The 22,854-nt window shown below is 39.0% G+C and overlaps 1 protein-coding gene across 1 annotated transcript in view; it reads right to left on the reverse strand.

Annotated features, from left to right (window-relative positions):
• LOC148361648 (BCL11 transcription factor A-like) overlaps positions 1–21,106 on the reverse strand; it is a 63,027-nt gene extending 41,921 nt beyond the window's left edge. The window contains exons 1-2 of the mRNA XM_088342394.1: positions 20,546–21,106; positions 16,385–16,768 (exon numbers count right to left, since the gene is read on the reverse strand). Coding sequence (XP_088198520.1) covers positions 16,385–16,768; positions 20,546–20,600 — 439 coding nt within the window. The 5' untranslated portion in view covers positions 20,601–21,106. The remainder of the gene's footprint in view (positions 1–16,384; positions 16,769–20,545) is intronic.
• Positions 21,107–22,854: the final 1,748 nt, after the last annotated feature.

The following is a 22,854-nucleotide window of genomic DNA, read 5'->3' on the forward strand; positions in this document are numbered from 1 at the left end:
TTTAACGGCGATGTCCATTGGTATTCCCTTCCCAAAACAAAACTTGCTCAAACAATTTTAAGCAATTATAACTTGTTTTCTATGCCAGTAGTACTCAACTAGTCTGACTTGAGGACCCACCATTCCCTCTCTAATGTCAAGCTAAGATTCAAATCAAGAAAAATATTCCACTTCTCGAAATTATCGAATGAAAGGATTGTGCAGTTTAAAGCCAAGATAGCATAATATATGAACTGTTTTTTTTTTAAAACAAAATGACTACCAAAACCAAAACGACTTCAAGTACCATATGTATTCACATATAAGCCTACATCGCGGATCAGCGACCCCCTACAACTGTTTTAAAATAGCCGCATACTAAAAGAAAATAGTACCAAAAATTGGTGAAAAACAATTACTTAATTCTGTGGATAACAAAGATCAATGCCCTTTTAAACAGCTAGAAATATAACAAATTCAAATCTTTAACAGTACCTTTATGCATTGTTTCAATGGCAGAAACACTAGTGTATAATCCGTATTTCTCAAAATGTCCTTCTTGACTCTTCCCTTTATCACTTACTTTGTCGGGATTCATCATTCATTATGAGAAGAAAAAGGAAATAAAACAAGCCAAATCACAATGAAAGGAAATGTGTAGGAAAAGGACTCTCAAAGCCAATTGGATGGTGCTGATTGAATGAATAGGAAGTATCTCATCTCATGATCACACCATTTCATGGTTCAGGGATCCCTTGCCCGCTATGGTCGTCTGAGTACAACCTTCTGTGGTGTGTCTTGGGCAAGTACAGCTTGGAGGTTTCCATGGTTACCAGTATCACGAAATGCCTCCTGATATGACTCAGATTACAGCAGGTCTGGTCAGTGTTGTTTTTATGGTGTAAATAATCACAAATAATTTAAATGTTCCTTCATCAGATGGCATACAATTACCTTTTAATTGACTCATTTAAGTAGCTGAGTATTTGACTACTATTAAAATTAGGATTTATTTTTGGTTTATTTGAAAAAAATATATAACCAGGCAAACACAACGAATTGTATTTAGTGAAGTACAACTGCTTACACCTCTTGTCCAAGTGAAATACTCCTCAGTACTTAAATTTGTCTATTTTCACTTGAAAAATAATTATTGTACAATGGGAAAAATAATCGTTAAGGGTGGGGAGCATTGCTTGGGTTGTCCTTAAAGGATAAAAGTTGTTTTCTCTATTAGGTATGTGTTAACAATGAGTTCAAAAAGTCTTTATGCTTGTTCTTCATCTTCCACTGTTTGTCTTTCCAGTGTTTACTTTTTCAATAAATTATTTTAATTATGGCCCCACGTCTTCAACATGGTACCTTGACTAAAAAAATAGCGTGATGGTGAGCTATAACTTCAAACCTATTCCTTAGTGGTATAGGGTTTAAAATTCGACTCTCTCACCGCCAGGATCGAGGTTCGGTTCCCATTGCATTCAAAGTTGTTCAAATGTTGTCAGCTCTGTTATTCAACTGATATACTGTAACATACTACCATTAAACTTCGTGAACAATGCGTACCCCAGGAAATGTTCACACTTTCTTTAGCATATTAGCTATCTACAAAATGACCAAGTTAAAATGCTTTACTTTCCACAAAACATGGGGATTCAAGAGCAGCCTAGCATTCAAAAAAAGTTTCCAAATTCATCGAATGATCACAATAGTTGTCTATGCACGCTTAAAAAAAACAAATACATTTAATCCAAATGAGAATATCAAATACAATATCAAACAAAATCACTCAATTCAACTCTTTTTTTTAATTGCCAATGTCTTTGCCGAATGATGCTCTTGCAAAAAATAAGTATCACTGTGCTGCTGTGTAGTTTGTAATTTGATAAATTAGTAAAGAATAAATACCCTGTGATCAAACTACCATACCTACCAGTGTGGTTGATTATCAAAATTCCAAAATATACCTTAATAGTAACTTAATAAACAGTGATCAACGGTAATCCCAAAGTCTAGCATCAAGGGCCTGCAGCCGGTACACAATGCTGTAACTAAGACACAACAAAGATTTTAGCTAACCTGCATTGGCCTCCCTGACAGTTTGAGTTTTGATTTGAAGGTTCTGTTGGCAATATACAAAATTTTGCTAGACTGCCCCCATCATATCTTTCAGATTTGATTTCCCCCCCTGCCTTCGCTCTGAAAATGCTGGTCTACTAGTGATCCAAAGAGCCAAGAAAAGAGCATTCTCCATCTGGGCCCCGGTGCTGTGGAATGCTCTGCCCTTTGAGATTCATTGAGCAACCTAAGTGTAACAGTTTAAATCTAGGCTTAAAACACACTTATATTCTATAGCTTATGAATGATCTATGTTTCATGTTGACAATATCTGTGTATTGTTTGTTATGGCAACATCTGTTGCGGCCTGGTCATCCTGGAAAGGGGGATTACCTCATGTGTGGCCCCTTTTCAAGGTTTCTTTGTTTTCCTCAGGCTGGGGTTTTGAGTTTTTCCTTGCTCTCATGTAGGCTTTGAAACAGGGAATGGTGTAATAATAGTATGTGGTCTCTGCAGCCCTTTGAGACTGCTTGTCATTAAGGGCAATACAAATAAGCATGACTTGACCCGACCCGACTTAATTTTTCTTTACTTGTAAGGTATGTTGATGAACTCCAACATCATACATTTTATGATGTAGAAATGTAAATAGTAAAACATTTCGTTTGGCCTCTTAATCATTAGATATTTATTACATATAAGCAGAACATTAAAAACAAATAATTGTAATAAATTGTACCTTACATTGACAAAATTTGTTACCGCTGCTAAGCAACGTTGTAGTTGATGCTGAAATGCTGCATTTGACTGCTAGGTGGCAGTGTGTCCCAACAAATAAAAGCAACTTACGGTAATTCTTTCCCGCGATCTACTAGTATGACGTCAGTGATCCGTAGGTAGATTGCGATTTACGTAGTGAGCACACCTTACATACCCAAACTTTAAATCATTTTTTGGATTAAAAATATGCGCATGATACATGAATGCATATGGTACAAGCAAATAATAAGGAAACTTTTTTTCTTTCTTTGCGGCCCGGTGGTTTTCCAACCACTGCTGTATGCCCTCCCCTTTTTGTTCTTTTTCACTCATTTCAGCTTCCTGTCATGGCCTGGCAGGCCGGCACGGCAGACATGCTCAGAAAGTGCTCCGGTAATGGGCTAATCAAAAATGCAAAACAATTGGCAATTACCGCACGGGGCCTTAATGGTCATTAGAATTTACAACAAGGTAATGAACTGAGAGTCAGCTCAGACCATGCATATTCATAAAGCAATAAGGCCTTTGAAGATTAAAGAAGCGCTTCAAATTTAAATGAGGGCACCAGAATGTTATCGGGAAGATTCAGCCTGCTTGGGTAAAAGGCTGTCTAGGACAGGAGTGTGGCAGTTATGTTTGTATGTAAAAAGCACTGGTGTGTGGAAACACACGGCATGTTTGAGTTTATTGGCAGGCTTTGTGGGCCTCCTGTGTGAGGATGTAGACCGTTAAAATGCTTATAGGCGGATTTGAAGGGGGAAAGACTCCTTCAAATTCCAATCATTTTAATGATGTCAGATTTGAAATGGTAATCAAATGTGCTGCTATGTTAGCCATCATTAGTATCAAGTTCTTGCAGCAGCAGACACACACTAACATTTTTTATTCGTGTTTATCGCAAAATAGTGATATTTCTCCAAGCAAATTTTTTTAATCACCGTATGTGTTTTGGTTAGGGTTTTATCAGACAAGTCGGGTTTCAGAAAAAAATTAGGAGAAGTAGTCTTATAGTTTCACAGTTGATTCAGATTCAGATTCAGATTTACTTTATTGTCATTCGTATACACGTGTATACAGAACGAAATGTCGATACATCTGACCCGCACAGTTTCTTTGAACGTCAGCCGGGATAGATAAGATTAACCGTGTCTTCGTCAGAATTTTAGCGCAGCAGTTCGTCATCTCGCGGTTCGATGCCACTTCCAGTTGTTTGAAGTAAACTCAAAATCCCAAAGGTGAGAACCACCAGGAAAAGTATGTGTGTGTCTGTGTGTGGAGTCAAACTTTGGAACAATTTACAAGACGAGATCAAACAATGTCCAGCTATTCATGTGTTCAAATTTAAATACCAAAAAACATAACTGGCAGAATACAGTGATGAAGAAAATGGGGTATCAGTGACACAAGAGATTGAAAATACTGCGTATACAACTATAGTTAACCTTGTTGTTATTGTTACTATTATTATATCATAGCTGTTCTTATTGCTATTGTTATTGTCATTGGTGTCTTAATGATATTTAGTGACTAGTAGAAGTATAACGTTAATAGATGGGTACTACGATGATTAGTATATAACATATGTGACTATAAATATTATAATTATTGTTATCCAATTTTCTAATTTGTATATCCATGAGGTTTTGTTATATTTAAACAATAAAGAGGAGTTATCTGTGAAATGTAATTAATAAGGAAGATGAAGGGGTAGGGAAAATAAGCGTTTGCTTCTTTCTACCCCTTTTCGAACATGTTATGTTAACATTATTGTTGCTGTTGAGTCATTGTTTTTGTCCTGTTTTTATTTTATTATGTTCGAAATAAAGTCTTTATTTATTCATTCATTGCAAATTGGAACCATGGTATTTTCAGGTTTACCTCAGAATGGTTTGTTGTCTTGGCCTTTTACTAGAGAGTTTTGCTCTTCAATGTTTTTCTGGGACTTTTCTTGTGATCATGAGTTTTTCAGGAAACCATTTTCTTTCTTTTCTTTTTGTCTACATTTTTGGGATATGTTTCTCCTCCTCCTTTTTTATATATTTAACAGAGATAGAAACAACGAAATCAACTTTTTGGAGCGTTTGGTAATTTAGCTTATCAGGTTATGCTCATTTTTAAAATTCAGTATAGAGAAGTATTTGGATGTCAAACTTCTGAAAGAATTTAATTTCCAAAAACATGTCCGATCTTTGAACACATCGCAAAAATATCACTGAATGCCATTTTTTCTGCCTCGGAGAGCTGTGTTAAGAATCGTCATTATGGAATCGTATTTTTTTTCATGTACTTTAATTATCATATTGTAAAATTTAAAATTATTTAATTCATGTCATGAATAAGATTAACGACTATATTGCAGAAGCAGTATGAAAGTATTTTGTCCAGCGTGGTAGCCATAGTTAGTGATCAAGATCAGGGAAACAGATTGTGTCTTGACATTACCTAATACGTTTTGAAAAATAGTTCTGGCAGGAAAAGGGGCATCACAGCAGTGTTATTTAGATTATTAGAAAAAAAGTTTCATTCAGGTTTTAAAAACTATAATAAGAACATTTTCCGCTGTTTTTGCACATTTACATGGTCTACCCAAAAATAGTCCAGTAATCCCTCGCTATAACACAGTTGTCCTTTCACGTTCTCGCTGCTTCTCAGATTTTCATTATGCATTGTATTTTATATTCTTACATAAAAAAAACTAAATAAATACATGGTTACAGGTATATGGTGCTTGTATTTGTTAATGAAAGGCTTGGGCCTCTACAAAGGATTTGTTCACTGGTTTCAATGTATAATCCATTATCTAATTTCAAAATAATTGCAAAACAATGATAAAAAAAATTATACATCAGGTATGTTGCCTATTACAGGTCCTTTTTGGAATGTAAACCCCGCAATAAATGAGGGTTCACTGTATATCACCATTTAAGTTTTGAACTCATGGTTTGCTTGCATATGGATGCAAACTGGGCTGAAGGATTGTGAGTTTTCACAGGTCAGACACAAGGGAGGGCCCTGCATGTTTCATATCTCCAGTTTGTGTGATAAGAATGGCAAGACACAGCTGTATGTACAAACACCCATTGAAACAGGCTCGCATAGTTACAGTATATATTATCACGTACAAACTGACACAATGTCACAGCCTGAAAGGCCAAACCCCAGCAGTGGGACTTACAACTACAGAAGATAGCGGAGGGAGAAAGACCAAAGATAGATAGCGACCAGGATCACCGGGTTCACAGCAACGCCCTCAACTCTGAATTTCTGGAGGCCTAAGAACTTCAGACGTTTCGGCAAAAAAAATCAGTGGTTTTCGGACAATAAGGCGCACATAAAAAAAAAAACCCACAATCACCATAAATTTCAAGGTGCGGCTAAAACCTGGAGCACCTTATACACTCCAGAATATGGTGGATAAGATTGCATAGGGTAATTATAGGTTGCATTTATTTGTGAGCTCATAGATCGATCAAAAAACATCGCTGGCCAAAATCGCAAAACGTTGTATGCAGTGGAGTTTGCATGCTCTCCCTGTGCTTGTGTGGTTTTCCTCCGGGCACTCCGGTTTTCTCCCACATTCCAAAAACATGCATGTCAGGTTAATTGGCCTGTCCAAATTGTCCCTAGGTGTGACTGAGCAAGTGAGCTGTCTGTCTCTGTGTTCCTGCGACTGGCTGGAAACCAGTTCAGGGTGTCCCCTGCCCACTGCCTGGAGATAGCTGGGATGGGCACCAGCAACCCCCGTGACCCTACTGAGGAGAAGCGGTGCAGATAATGGATGGATGGATATATGACAAAGTACTTGTTTGGGGTTTTGAGCCTTATCATCCAGTGCGCCTTATAGTGCAGTAGTTATATTTTCATAACTTGGGCATGCATTGTATTAAATACCGCTTCCTTTTTAACTCCGATCTTCAGCTTTCGGAGGTACAGCTGCATGAAAGTCACTTTTTCATTTTTTGCTTCTGTTCCGTCTAAAAATAAAGTCATTAACCCGCAGGTGCTGAAGTCGGCGGCTGGTGTGACAGGCCTCGACGCTGTCAGCTGACCTCTGGTCCTGAGATGTGACTGCCTGCCATGCTATTGACAGGACAGATGCAGGACAGTCTTTTTTTATTTTATTATTTGAGGCAACGCTTTCATCCTGGACAAACAAGGTTGTAAGTGTTGCACACTTTTTTCTTGACAGCCGCTCGACCAGATTGACGGAGAACGATCGTGTGAGTGTCTTGCTCCATCGCCACAGTGCTAATTGGCTCAAGAGGGGACATTTACGAGGTGCAGATGTGCTAACATTGACTACTTTTTAATCCCTTAACAAAGACAGAGGGAAAAAAGGATATTTATGATAAACAGTTAAAATTATATTACATTGTTCGCTTTTATTAATTAGTGGTTGATGGTGTTTTTATTATTTTGTGCTATGCCCAAATAAACCTAAATTATTCTTTAATTAATTTATTGATCATCTGTATGTAGTTAAGGAGAGGCAGGGGAGGCTGTGCCTCACCTGTTATCATGGAACTATAAAATGTAAAATACGTCATATTGTTATATTCATTACCAACTTCAGGGTGGCCCCTGCCCACTGCCCCAAGACAGCTGAGATGGGCTCCAGCACCCCTGCGACCCTACTGGGGATAAGCGGTGCAAAAGGCAGAAGCGGTTATACTTATTCAGTGCTTTTTCTCAGTTCCTCTAAAAAAAGTGGGATTTTCTGTTTTAGAATTGTTGAATTTTCATACTGTATTGAGAAATTACTCTTTTTCTCCTCGCCCATACCATTTCAAAATTGACATAAGGGAAGCATATTTGTCTGAGGTTTTACATATTGGCGGCAGTAGCTCAGGAGGTAGAGCGATCGTTTTAGGATTAAGGGATCCCAGTTCGAATCCCGGCTTGTCCGTGTTACATGTCGAAGTGTCCTTGGGTAAGACACTGAACCCCCCAAAACCCCCAATAAGCAGGTTAGTGCCTTACATGGCTGCACAGATCACGGCCGCTATTGGGAAATGTGAAGCACAATGTAAAGCGCTTTGGGAAGTCATTGACTTTATTTATTTATCTATTAAGTAATTTCAGGACAGGTCTCTCAGAAGCCTTTGGCCTTTTTCTTTTAAGGTGATTTGTTCATTTTGTGATATGAGGTTTGTTGCAACATGGTTAAAAAGAAAAGTAGTCAAGAAAAAAAAATACAAAAAAAAAAAAAAATACAAATATTATCGTTTTAAGGCAGCGTGTACGGCACAGTTCTAAGGTCTTGGGAACCTCCTGTGTGGGTTCAAATCCAGCTACCGGACTTACTGTGCGGAGTTTGTATGTTCTCCCCGTGCTTGCGTGGGTTTCCTCCGCGCACTCCTGTTTCCTCCCACATCCCAAAGACATGTATTTCAGGTGGATTGGCCGGTCCAAATTGTCCCTAGGTGTGAATGAGCGAGCGAGTTGTCTGTCCCTTTGTGCCCTGCGATTGGCTGGCAAACAGTTCAGGGTGTCCCCTGCCCATTGCCCTATGATTGCTGGGATGGGCTCCAGCACCCCGCGACCCTACTGAGGATAAGCGGTGCAGCTAATGAGATAATTAGATGAGATTATTGTTTTAAATGGTGTGCCTGAATAGAAAGCCACAAACAATATTAGTGTCAGGACAGAGCAATTTGAGGCTCCTTCTGAAGTTGAGCAAATTCAGGTTTTTTTTGTGTGCATGCCATATGATATTTCAAAACCCAGATATTTGCTCTCACTGCATGTAAAAACATAGTCATTGTTGTGTTCATATAACAGGTGTTTGGTTGCACTCATGTGTGAGCCACTGAGTGCAATTGCCGGTTTGTTTGTGTGTGAGTACATACTTCAACTAGCCTCCACCTGAATTGCCCGCGGCGGTGGTACTAAAGTTGTTAGAAGACAAACAGAGACACAGGAAGCCCGATCCAGGAGCCCCGAGGACAGCACAGGCACACACACAATTTATGCCTTACCTGCTCATAAGTACACAAACTCTCCCATTGTCCAATGTACACACACACTTGCTACCTCAGCATAGGTCATTTTTCCTAAGCTCACAAAACATCCCTTTAACGTATACACCTTCCCTCCCTCACAGCATACAAGCATTTAGGCTGGTCCTGTTCCCACAGGACTGCAGGTCTGTGCCAATTCAGGGCTGGCATAGTCTACGGAGGGGAGTCCTCAGGCAAGGCTTGCCAAGTCAAAGACCCTTTCATGTTCAGGCTGCACAACGAGGGTCGTAAAACCATAACACGAACCCCCGCACATATGGACGCTGTGTTTTGAACAGTTTAAGCTGCACCTGTACACAAACTTGCATATATTGTATGCAAGATTTGCTCCCAGAATATAGAGGATCGATCCTACCATATGTAGTAATACATTAATAGATAAAAATACCTATAAATAGATGCCATATACATACATGAACACAGAAATAAATCAAATAATACCTAAATATATGAGATACATAACATTTATTCATTTATAAGGAGGTGGTCCAGCTGACTACTATTAATCAACCAGAGAAGATTGAGGAAACCAAGTCTGATATAATTTTACTTATTAATAATCACAGCTGCCCTGTACAAGACAATATGAAAAATATACACACACACACACACACACACACACACACACACACACACACACACACACACACACACACACACACACACACACACACAGATTGATTCATAAGGTAGCTTAGATCTATGCATTTTGTCGTTTAGTTCTTATTATATTTTAATATTTATTTTGTTGAGTATTATGCCATTCATTTTATATATATACATATATATATATATATAAATATATATATATATATACATATATATATATGTATATATATATATATATATATATATATATATATATATATATATATATATATATATATATATATATATATATATATATATATATACATATATATATATATATATAAGTAGTAAAAAAATGTGCTTAAACCCACAGTTTACTAAATAAAACAGATATCGTCTCATCTTTGTATTATTTTCATTTTGAGAATTACGCACAGTGCATACCACACGCAGACCCCCACCAGTACACCCGCATGTAATTAGGTCCCCTCTCATAGTTGCCAGGAATTTCAGCTTTCTGTGTGCCCCCGCTGTTTACCTTTATTAAAAATTGTCGAGACCCCCAGCTAAAAATAGAAACAATTTTATCAGAGCCTGGTAGGACTGTAGGATCTAATTAGTGTCAGTTTGTTCGGACAATGGAGTGTGTATGCTGGAAATATTAGCTGCTACTCAGTAATTACAATAGCATGCATCTGGGACTATTCAGTATCAATTAAAGTGATCACCGAAACAAAGCACCATATGTGAACTTGCGAAGCGACCCGTGCATGCGGAGGAAAACCATGTCACAATCAAAGAGTGTTTCCGACAAAATACACACAAAATCAAGAGAATAAAAAAATAAGCAAATTAGCTTAAAAATGGACCAATGCACGGTAGATTTCATACAACTATCTGGGTTTTATGGTACTAAACGACTCAAAATATTGGGTTAATATATTGGTAGTAGTACAGCAGATCTTAACTGAGCACTTTAAGAAAAAAAAATGCAATGTTAAGGGCACGTGTGCAATTCCCACGCAGAGTGATCATTGCAAGCGGAGGAACAGAGGAATTTCAGAAACCTCCTGCGTTATTTAAATCAGTGGTTTTCAACTAGTCTGACTTAAGAACCCACCATTCTACCTTAATGACAAGCTGCAATGAGAAAAATGAAAAAAATTATACTTCTTTAATTTATCGAATGGAAGGATACTCACTGAAATTCTTGGAACCCATTATTATGGACGGAAAAAGAAAAAAAAACAACCACATTTACAATAAAATGAGATTTGGTCCCTTCCGAACACAATTGGGATGGCACCAATTGACTGAACAAGAGGTTTGAAAGGGACATTATCGCCATCTACAGTGTACTTGACCCTCAGTTATTATTCTTTTTAGCATTATTTTGCCAGGGCAAAGGCCCCCAACCCACTAAAACAGGTCCACGATCTACTGAAAACATGTACGCGACCCACTTTAGGGTTCCAAAGCATCTGTGCATCTGATTGGTGATCACTAGCAATATAGCGATTCGCTGCTTCACAGATTCTCATCATGCATTATGATCTGCTGTCTGACTGGCTAAACAGTCCCTACTCTCTTAGTAAAAAATAAATAAATTGTTAAAGGTACAGCGTACAGTCCTTTGATTTGACAAATGTATGCTCGGGCCTATAAAAAGGTTTGTTCTTTGGTTTCGCTATATAATAGAGTATTTAATTGGATAATTTTACAAAAATGAAGGTTTCACAGATTTTTGCCTATTACCGGTTCTTTTAGGAAGGCTTGCAACAATGAAGAAAAAAAAGGAGGGTGATGTGTGGAGGTGACTGCCATAATTAACTCAGTATTGATTCAGAGTCAAGGTTTCAATTGAGCAGGAGTAGTGGAAGTGTGAAACGCTGTTCAATATAGCCTCATTAAGGCGAGTTATGCAAACCTCGAGATATGTAAATGTCGAAACGCAATATCCTCATCGGTTTGGCCGTCATCAAAAATCGTCAAGAAATGTGTGTGTGTGTGTGTGTGTGTGTGTTTGTGCATGTTTGTGCTTCTTAAATCAGCATAATCAACCAATACACCAAAATCCAATTTGCATTCCCATAATTTATGAGTGGGAATAAACATAAATCTTCACTGTTATACTGCTTTCATATAAATCGCATCACGAGAGATATAATCGGGTTGCACAGTTTGGTGTGAGAAACGGTCATCTGCTCTTTTTCTGGGCCATCCATAATCTGGAGACAAGCTAGGTTGTCGCTATGCATATCTTAAATTGTTTATCATGCAAATGACGGCGGCACGCAGGCTGCTCCGCCCGCCTCCAACGGCCCTGGGCCCCAGACTGCAGACTTTGGCCCCAGCTGCAGCCGGGAGATGACAACCCAGACAGCCTCAGCTGTCCTATTGACGTACAGCTTCGGCTTCAGTCCGGCCTCTTTTTGGGACATCGGCGACACCTTCGCAACCTCCAGCTTTGCTTATCCTCACTCATCGTGTTAAAGAAAGCTATTATATATTCATAATTTAAAATGTGATGCCTTTTGTTGGACTAATTGAGAATTTGATAAAAATGTAGGTTATCAGATACAGTGGTACCTCTCTATACGCGCATCTCTTAACAGAGAAGATAAATAAATAAATATCTCGCTACACTAAGGAAAATCCAGAGGCTACCATTAGAGACTGCTGACGGCTTAATTGGCCTCACTGCCAACATCAGCTCGTCCAGTTTGCACATGCAAACAACAGGGTAAAAAAATACAAAATTGTGCGGTACATTTTTTATGCGTACATTCATTTAACTGACTGAGTTGTTAGCACGTAAACCCTTCAATGAAAATGTACAGCTAGGCCTCACTGTGCTGAATGGGCATGTTCTCTGCGGGAGTTTCCTCTGGGTACTCCAGTTTCCTCCCACATGCAGGGAAGGTCCATTAACAGTAGGGATCGACCGATATGGGTTATTCAGGGCCAATGCCAATTATTAATATTAAGAGGAGGCCAGTAACCAATATTCTGTACTGACTAAAATTAAAACAAAAAACAAAAGTTCAACTAATTTCACAATTTGAAAAGTGTGGGTACTCCTGTTTTAGAGCTATTTGACAAGCTAACGGTATGGTGACAGCTAATCACTGAGCCTTTCACGTTAGCGTGCTTTTTATGCTCTCTCCATCACAAACACACATGCTTGATTGACTGACCAATGTTATGATAAGAGCTAATATATCAATATCCACCTGAACGTGCTTCCCAAAAACAGGTTAACTACAATTTTTACGCTATCTCTTAATCACACACAATACCTTCTACCACTTTTTAAAGCGTCAATTTTATCAGTGGTCTTGATTCACAGGCATGTTGGGACTCAAGAGTTGGCAGAGCTCCTACTCTTTACTCCACTCTAACTTTATGCTTCCTGCTCTGCCACCGCTCACCTATGCAATCAAAAAGCGCGGGGTGGGGCTACCAAGACAGAAGCCAGGAGAGAGAGTGAGAGAGAGAAATATATATATATTATATATATATATATATATATATATATATATATATATATATATATATATATATATATATATATATATATATATATATATATATATATATATATATATATATATATATATATATATATATATATATTGTTTCTTCCCATAAAACTCACTGGGTAAGCATTACTTTCAAACAGCTTCGGCAACTCTTACACCCAATAAGCCAATAAACATCTCCAATCAACAATAAACCACAAGATGTTTATCAGGAATGATGATGCAAAATCCAGAAGGAGTTTTTTATCACTTGAGGAGGGAATGCATGGAAATGCCTCGTCTCTGTGCCAGCCTCTAGCTGGGCAGGGTTAGGGGACATGGCAGCGACCATATGTGGTAAGGGGTTGTGTGTTGGCACTGCCAGTCTGCATCCATCAATCTCAGATATAAATGAAGAAAGTGGGAAGAGCTTCATTTTGCTACATTTGTATTTAAAAGTATTCGCAAACGTCTTGTGTTTTTTCCTAATCTAGCCTGGACCCATAACAAAACTATCTATAGTGCGTACACTATTTTAAGGCGCAGCCCCCCATGAAATAGTCTTTTGTCATTAATTTTAATAAATAAGGCACACTGGAATATAAGGGGAATGGAATTGAGACTACAGTAAAAGCTACTGTCTTTATTCATAGGGTTCTTTCGACTCTTACAGTATATAATATCGTATTAATTAATCAATTTAATAAGTATAAGTTCTGCACATGACCAATGATAAAGCTTTAGAGCTTATCTCAACATCACACAATTTCTACTCACATTGCCATAAATTCCCACAATGCATTTTGATAGGTTAAACATTCTCAATAGGTCTGTTTGTCATTAACCTCTCGATTTAATATAAATACGTAGAAAAGCTTGTACAGTATTTTGTTAAAAGACTTTCTGTTGTAAACTCTCGGTGGGTAAGCGTGAAGAACATTAAAGAGCTTTGGGTGGTCTTCAGTCACTTGAAAAGCTTAATTTAAATGCAGACACTTTTACCATTTAAGATAAATACATAAACAAGAGCTTGTATCGTATTTTGTTGAAAGGCTTTCTGTTTTTTGTTTCTATCTTCCACCAAGTTATTGACATAAAGATGAAAAAGTGGGAAGAATGTTTAACCTATGCGAATGCACTAAGCAAGTCATTGTTTCTGGCACCGTGAATGAAAATATTGATTTAATAAGATAAGGTCTAATGCCTGTTTGTATGTCATCTGCGCCACTGAGGTTCTAGTGGTAAAGTTTCATCACTGCTTAATTGCTGTTGAGATTGTCATGATTGTTTTCTGTTATTAGTGTCAATAAATTTGTTCAAACCAAAAAACCATCACCATCACCACCCCGACTCAGGTTAAAATCCTGCGATATTGATCAAACATGTCTCTATTGCTGAAGTATATCATAAATCCTTCTGTGGTAACGCAAACCCAGAAAATATATGCACTTTCAATATTCTGCGCTGTATAAGGCGCATCGAGTTATAAGGCGCACCTTCTAATTTGTGGCCAATTTTTTTTTTTTTTTTTCTTTTTTTTTTTAGGTGCGACCTATGATCGGGGAAATGCATATTTGAGTGCTTGGAATATATTTCCTGACCCTAAGAAATCATGTGAACTGCAATGCATGAGGAGCTAAATAAGCAAAGAAAAGCACATTTGAGCAGCTGACAAGGCCGAGAGGCAAGTGGGCTTTAAGTCTAGTGTGTGTGTGTGTGTGTGTGTGTGTGTGTGTGTGTGTGTGTGTGTGTGTGTGTGTGTGTGTGTGTGTGTGTGTGTGTGTGTGTGTGTGTGGTATGTAAGCACTCACAGAGGGCAGATGTTTCACAAACTCCGCACTACTGAACAGTGGTCACTCTGTATAGAAAAAGGGCTAACTAGCTAACAACTGCTAAAAGACTCGCCATCTGCAGAGCAGCATCTCCGACTAGCAGAGGACAGTCACTCGCATTGTTGAACGCATCAAACTTGAACCTGCTCCAAATGAAACCAGCCCGTCACGGTCGATCCGGCCAAACTGGCAGGAGCTATCCGGTAAATTAATAAACATCAGAATGAGCTTCGCCAGTCGGAATCAAACGGCGCCATGTAAAAAGCGGTCATGAGAGTCACGCTTATTATCACAACGGGTCCATGTAGTCCCTGTGGACTGCCAATAAAGTCACCAGCGGCATTAACAAGCCCTAAATGACTCAAATCACAAGACAAGGAGATAATTAAGTGCTATGCCTTGCTTTAAATACACAATTTTGTTATTTTAAATTTGCCAACCACGTTTCTTGGACATAATCTGCGACATTTTCCATTCAGTGGTACCTATTTATATGAGCACCTCAAAACACGAGAATTTCGGGATATGGGTTTTTTTAAAACAAAAATAAAATCTAGTTAATGAGCAGTCGCAGAGGCTAGAGACCACTCACCGCTCATAACTGCTTGCCGCCAGCCCCAGGTCATCCAGTTTGCGCATGAAAACTACTATTGGCAACAAAAATTTTTTAAACATTTTTCTGTAAAAATGTTGTGTGTGTACGTTAATTAAAAATTACAGTAACTTTAGTTTTGAAAGTACAGTAAGTGCTTACATATCATCAACAGTCTCTCAATCTCACCTGACAATTTCTAACCTTATTAATAATTGCAAATCATCCTTCTTAGTTGATAATGAACCTTACAAACAAAATGTGGCACCTATTTACTCACAGCAAGACAGACTTTGTAGAATACCGCGACAATATGAGCAATCTGCAATGATTTCATCTGCTAGCGGTGACAGAGACGATCCGGATTAGAGTCTAAATGGGTTAGACAAAATCAGTCCTTTTTAAAGAAAAATTCCCCTTTACAATCTGTTGCAGCGTATGTGAAATGCTAAAAAAGAAAAAAGGGGGGAAACGTATAAGTTGACAGGTAGGCTATTTCCGTGACTCCTCCTTACAAAACCCCCACCCCCCTCAACATGCTCATACATTTGTTACTGCACTTAAAATATATTCACATTTTATTTTGTTATTATCATCTTATTTATATTATTTATGACTATAATGTTTTATTTTTAATTACTGCTTGAATGTGTTTTAGTGATTAGGAAAATGTGTGTTTTAGCTATTTAGGGTTCACTTGTATGCTTTTGAGTGGATGGGAGCTGTCCGAATAGTCATCAATTCATATTGGGAAAATTTGCTCATTAAATGAGCAGTTTGAGCTATGAGCACGGTACCGGAACGAACTAAGCTTGTATAAAGAGGTACCACTTTCAGAGAGAGTTTCTCAACATGATTTTGAAATCCACGAATCCACACACATTTGCCAACCATTTTCCTTTGTATAATTTCCCATTTGTTTCAATAATTGCTAATTTGGTTTACTCTATGTGACTTCAAGGTTGCATGGGTGAGAGACAAACACAAAAACCCCACCCATGATTAGCCCTTGCACAGCGGCCAATTTTTTTTTACCTGTAACGTTTTCCTGCTTAGGGATTATTCCTTGCAAGGGCGTAGATAAACAATCCTCGTCCCGTGGCGACACCTGAACAGCCACCTCCACAGGGCGGCAAGCCTGACGCGGGTGCTGCCCCCGGGATAGTGAAGATGACGTGGACAGAGGCGAGGACAAGGGCGAGGACGGCGGCCTGTCCGGTGGTTTTTCGCAAAGACTGCCGCGGCATTGCTTCCGTTTGTGTTCGATGAACAGCAGGATGTCCGCCAAAGGGAAGCGGGACTGGCACTGGCCACAGGTAAGAATGTCCTGGTCCCCTTTTAGGGGGTCTCCCTCAGCGAGACCCAGCCTGGGGCACTCCAGGCAGTCGTCCTCTGGTACAGTGCCGGGTAGTGGCTCTGCTGAAGGTGGACAAATATAAAGAATGAGGGTGGCAGTTCAGGAACATGTGAAACAATGTCTATATCAGAGTTGGGTTGGGCTGCTTATCAGTGCAGATATTCAATATTGTGACCAATTGCGGAAACAACGTCTAAATCTAAATTCCTTAATCAGTACAGTGACAAGTTTATGGTTTGGTAGACACACAAAATATTAAGAGAATACATCAATGGATTCTTAACTTGCAAGGAGAACCGGAGAGAACCAAAACATTTGATACGAAAAACTAACTGTTTTAAAAGCCATCCCCTGAAACCTTTCTTTGTATACATCTTCTAGGTTACAAAATCAGAGCAACCCTAAAGGGTGTGGTATTCAAAAAATAGCAACATAATTATAGTGAAAATGATGTAAACAGTTCATAATTGTCAAAATAACAAACAAAAGTAAGGTATAGTAATCAAAATAAGAAATTAGCATCCTATCCAATCTCCTTTGCAGGTGTCCAATATTAGAAATTCAATGTATTTATCAGTAAGCTGACAAACCTGGAAACTCCAAGTGGGTGTGGGGAGTACAAAAACAAAACAAAAACCGTTTGAACAAAAATATGTTGAACTTCAAAAGACAATGCTGCATCAAATCTCTGTATTCTGTACTTTATGTGTCTAATCATTGTTTACATACTTTGATTTACTAGCTCTCCTCTGAAGTTTGTTGTTTATTAATTATATAAATCGCCCCTCTATGTAAATGGTCTGCCTTTATATAGTGCTTTTTCAAGTCAATGAAGACCTCCCTAAGCACTTTACAATGTGCTTCACACTTTTCCCTTTTACACACTAACCAATAGCAGTCTCCGCCATGCAAGGCAACTACCAGCTATCGGGGGCATTAGGGATTCAGTGTCTTGCCTAAGGACACTTCGACATATAACAGGAATGAGCCGGGAATTGAACCTGTGACCTCCTGAGCCAATGTCGCCCTATGGATTTTAAAGAATTATCTAAAGAGTATCAAATGTAGTGTTACTTTGATGTACAAAAACAAACAAACAAAAAAAAATCATACTTACTTTGAGATGGATTTTTCTTTCTGGACAATTTCCAACCCTAGTGACTCTGTTTTGCTTTTTAAGTAAGCTACTCCGAGAAAAAATTTGAAAATCTATTTAAAAACATTTTTTTTTGTCATCTTGCTGCTATGGTATACCCAAAAAAAAACACAAGTTTTGTGAAAACCTGGGATAAAAAAATGAAAATTGTATAGCTTGGTCACTTTGGGTCCCAGGAGTTTGGATCCCTTCTTGTTCTTTATAGCACTTGGTTTCGCTTGCAATACACAATACCGCAACATATAGAGGCCAAATATTACACGGTATCCCTTTAAGGTTTTTTTTTTTTTTTTTTTAATCTTTACGGATTTTGTTTGTTAGGACGAACATATTTCTATGTTTGTAGTAGTGGTCCACCGGATGTTTTGTTCTGTAAAATCGGTAAAGAGTATTTTCTGTTAGTAAGGGCGTACTTCTGGTGTTGTTATTGTATGTCTGGTTTCACAAACGTATTTCAGGTTACAGCAGCTTTTGCCATGACAGAGTATGGCCATCTCTGCCATGCTACATGAAAATGCATTTGGAAGCCATCCGCTTTGAATTATCCAATAGGAACGCCTGAAATTGTATTTATTATATTCTATATACCAACGGATGACTATTGTCATATTTTCTTTCACTTACTTTTGGTGCCCTTTGTACTGGCAATATCGCTACATGCTTGTTACAAATATTTTGTGTTTATAGTTTCCACCTCATGGCTGAATAACGAAGACTATTTCCTAAGCCTTCAAGAAAGAAAGAAAAAAAACTTGAGATCTGACTGTCGGGCTCATCTTCCAAGCAGCTGCCAGACAACGACATAGTTGCTTGACCCTCTTTTATTGTGCTGCCAATCACACGTTTTAATGAACCTAACACCTCAGAGAATCAAAAAATAGATTCTAATTTGAGTTCAAGATGATTGGACCCCGTTCCGTTAAAAGTGCCGGGATCTTGTGAACCACGGCTCAACGTGGAGGGCTAGGATGTGGAGTAGGTCCCTCAAGTACCAACGCAAAAAGCTAAAATGACATTGGATGCTCCAACTGGGATGTTGAGATAAGATGTGATGAATTCTCGTCTCTGGTTCAACCTTTAATTCCGTGTCAGGTCAGACAGGAAGGTGACGGGGGATGTTTAAGACTTGGACTACATTCAAGAGGGAGAAGTTGCCGTACTTTAGCTACAGCTTATCTTAAACTGCTTATGCCGTGGAAGTCAAGTTGGGTTGAGGAGAATGATTTACCTTTAAAAATAACCATCTCAATTTTTGCTAGCAAAAGTGATGAGAATAACTGGTCAACTTTGAATTTATTTCATTTCACTTTTATCATAATTTGGCCTAGTCTCTAACCACTACTTTGAAATGATTAGTCCCATTCATTCGGATAGTCTCTTATTTTATTTTATCTTTATTTTATCTTTATTACACGTTTTACCCTCGAGTACCATGTCTAATCTTGTTGTATTTAATGTTTCATATAGTTGATATTAATGACAATAAAGAAAATTAAAATTAAATTCAAAATCATGCTCACTTTTGTGGAGAAATGTCTAACAAAAAATGACAGCAAGAAATATACTAAAATAATTCAAAATACGGTGAGTAATAAAATCAGGGTGATAGCAATAAACAAACCACGCTTAAATGAAACACAGTCTGCACATAAAGTTTTTTTTAGGTTTTCCTTGCCCTCGTGAAGGTTTCAGATCAGGAGCCGTTGTATGGGGGTGTCTGTGCTTTGAGAATTTGTGTGGTTAGGGGTTACACATACAATACATATGACCGGACCTGTATTTCATACACAATTGTACAAAGAAACTAGAAAAACGTGATGAGATTTTACAGAACAACTACAAGTGAACGGTTATTTTAACTTATTTGTTATACCTTTGTGCACGAATGAACAAGAAAAAAAATCTGCTCCACTGACTTGGTTAAGCAATAAAATAATAAAAGTAGATCAAGTTCAAGTTCAGCGGTGCCCTCTAGGACAACAATCAAAGTACGCCCCCAACTGGCAAATCTGCTTGTATCACACTCACGAGATCAAGGCAGACGTCTACGAGATCGTAATTGGTTTCAGGAAGAAGACCAACAGAGCATGTGGACTCAATGTTGGGTATATACGTTATATTAAAACTATATTTTTGGACAATTGTGTCACAACGACATAGTTACACCTTTGGAAACGTTGCCCGAGAGTTGGACTGCCGAGTAACGTCATAGGGGATAAACCCAAGTGAGAAAATATAATAACAATCCCTTTGAAAATAATGATAATTTCGAAGTGATGATATTTCACCCTTTGAATGCGTCGAATCTTCTCTTAGGTAATTTTGCGTATTTGTGCGTAATTACGCGTGATAGTAACAGACTCGGTATGCACCTCTGCACCCACGAGGTCTATGCGTCGTGGACAAGTGTGTGTAAACAGCACTTCCTGAACAAACAACGTCGCAAAAAAAACATATTGACGAAGAATTGAGGTGGTTTGGGGTTTGTACGGGCTGCAAGTTGATCACTTCTGCGGAGACAAAGCTTGTACATGATATTTATTGGAAAGAAAAAGCTCCGTGACTCAAGTTCAAAAAGTGTTTACAATACACTCCACTTTCGAATAAGTGAATTCCTATTTAAGTACTGTCTTTTTACGAGTTAAAACAAAAGAAGTAGAGACTAATGCGCGCATTTACTTACGCGAAAAGTCCCGTTTACTCAAGTGCTGGGGTTTGCCTTGCTTGCGGCGAGACATGTTTGCTGCAGCGACGGCGACTTCACATCGGAAAATCCAGGTAGACTCCAAGTAAAAACCTCCTCATGGATGCATCCGGAGTATCACGAGTGGGGGGATGCCCCAAAATATTCAAAATAAACACAAAAAAAGTAAGTTGCGCGTTGGAATTACGCGCGCGCAGCCGAGCCGGAGCGACGCTCTGCGGGCAGCGCGGAGGAGAGCCTCATGACTTTTAGCGCAAATGGTTGAAGATGATGATGGTGGTGATGATGATGATGGAGGGCGCACAAATTGAGAGAAGACCCCCTCCTCGTCCTCCTCCTCCCCCTCATGCCCTCCCAAAACCCTGAGCTGCAAGTTCAAGTGCGGACGTGACGTTCCTGCGAACTTGAACCTCAGGAGATAAACCGAGTGAGACCTCGGAAACGTGGGCAGGGCCAAGGAGGCCGGTGGGAGGGGGCAACCAAAGTGAACGCCAATGGACGCTCATTATTATGGGCTACCTATAGAAACGCAGAGGGGGCACCCTGATGATGACATGCACAACAGCGGACTGAGGCGGCTGAGCCGAGAGGAGGAGGAGAGAGAGAGAGAGAGAGAGAGAGAGAGAGAGAGAGAGAGAGAGAGAGAGAGAGAGAGAGAGAGAGAGAGAGAGAGAGACCATATAAACACTCACAACAGGTATTATGGTAAAATAAATTGTTATTATAAAAAATATCCTATAAGAGTTCGGGAAAAGTTTGATTTTTCGTTTTTGTCTTCAAGAGTCACACCATATATTTCAAGACCAAAATCAACAAAACCACCAAGCCTGCTCCTCAGAAAAAAATCTAAATCCAAAAGATTGTAGATTACTGTGTGACATTTGATAATTTGATAAAATGAGTGAAATAATAATAATAATAATAATGTCTGCATGTAGACCATATCAACAAGTTCACGGACCCTTTAAACGCCTGGGCGCCATTTAGGGCGCAACTCTGGACAGTTTTCTCCACTGTTGACAGTTCCTTGCCTGTTTTTGGGGTCATCGCAAAGTTGGAACTAGTCCATTCCTTGATGTTGTCATCCTACTTCTTTTTCGTCCTTCCTCTCCTCCTGCCCCTTTATACTGTGCCCTGGAGAATGATCTTGGTCAAGTCTTGATGATCTTGGGGCGTGACCATTCCACTGCAGTTTTTGTTTACGCACAGTTGAAAACAGTCCTTCATAGGGTCCAATCTGCCCTCTGATATTGTTGCCCACCGGGGTCGGGGGCTTGTTGTCACATGGGCAATGTAGCTACAACAGTCATTCATAAGGTCCACTGTGCCCTCTGAAGGTGTTACGCACCAGGGTGGGGGGATTTGTTGTCACATGGGCAATGTAGCTGATGCCTAGAAGTTTCCTGTAGATCCACATGTCCAAGGCCTGCATTTTCCTTTCCAGTTGTGCTGTGAGAGTCCATTTTTGCAAGCGTAGAGGAAGATGGGAGTAACCAGTACTTGCATGAGTCTGATCTTTACTTTCACTGCTATGTTGTCCTTCTCAAAGGGTTTAAGTCTGGCAAGAGTGGCTGTGATTTGAGCTATCCTAGCCATTATTTCTGGTTCTGACCCCACTTCTGATTTGACAGCTCCAACATATTTAAATTTGGGGATCGGTTCAACTTCTTGGTGGTTGATGGTGATGTTGTGGCAATACCCGGGTGGTTGGACATTACATTTGTTTTTTTTTTCTGTGCTGATTTCCATCCCTTATTTTATTGATGCTTTGTCCAGGCTATTGACCAGATCTCACCTTCCTGTCCGGCAATATCATTAGCTAGATGGAGGTTAGTTACTTTGTGTCCCCCGATGCCGACTGTCCCTTCATTTTGATCCAGGGCTTCAGTCACGATTCTCTCCAGGAAGATGTTGAAAAAGGTTAGAGAGAGAATGCAGCCTGTGAACAAATATACTACATAAAATGTATGTCCCTCTTGCAGTTACTTAATATTGTAAAAGCTCTTTTTGACTGTCGGTTTTGTCATAAATAATGCGTTCGAAACAAGTTATTTTGCAAAAAGGCCAAATGAGAAGGATACGGACGTATTCAGGGGATTGTGCTATACAGATAACTGCCTACCATTACCGTTCACCCAATAAAATTGCTCTAGTTGCTTGGCCGGTGTGTTCAGGTGCTTACAGTTTGTTCTGTTGGTTTTAATAATGAAGTGTCTCAACAGTGAACATACATTTTTCAATTAGCTTTCGTATAAAGGTGCCGGGTGGAAACATGGTTTGGCATGGAG

This window comes from Urocampus carinirostris, chromosome 8 (assembly GCF_059441175.1).
Source record: "Urocampus carinirostris isolate Australia breed hairy pipefish chromosome 8, RoL_Ucar_1.0, whole genome shotgun sequence".
NCBI lineage: Eukaryota > Metazoa > Chordata > Actinopteri > Syngnathiformes > Syngnathidae > Urocampus > Urocampus carinirostris.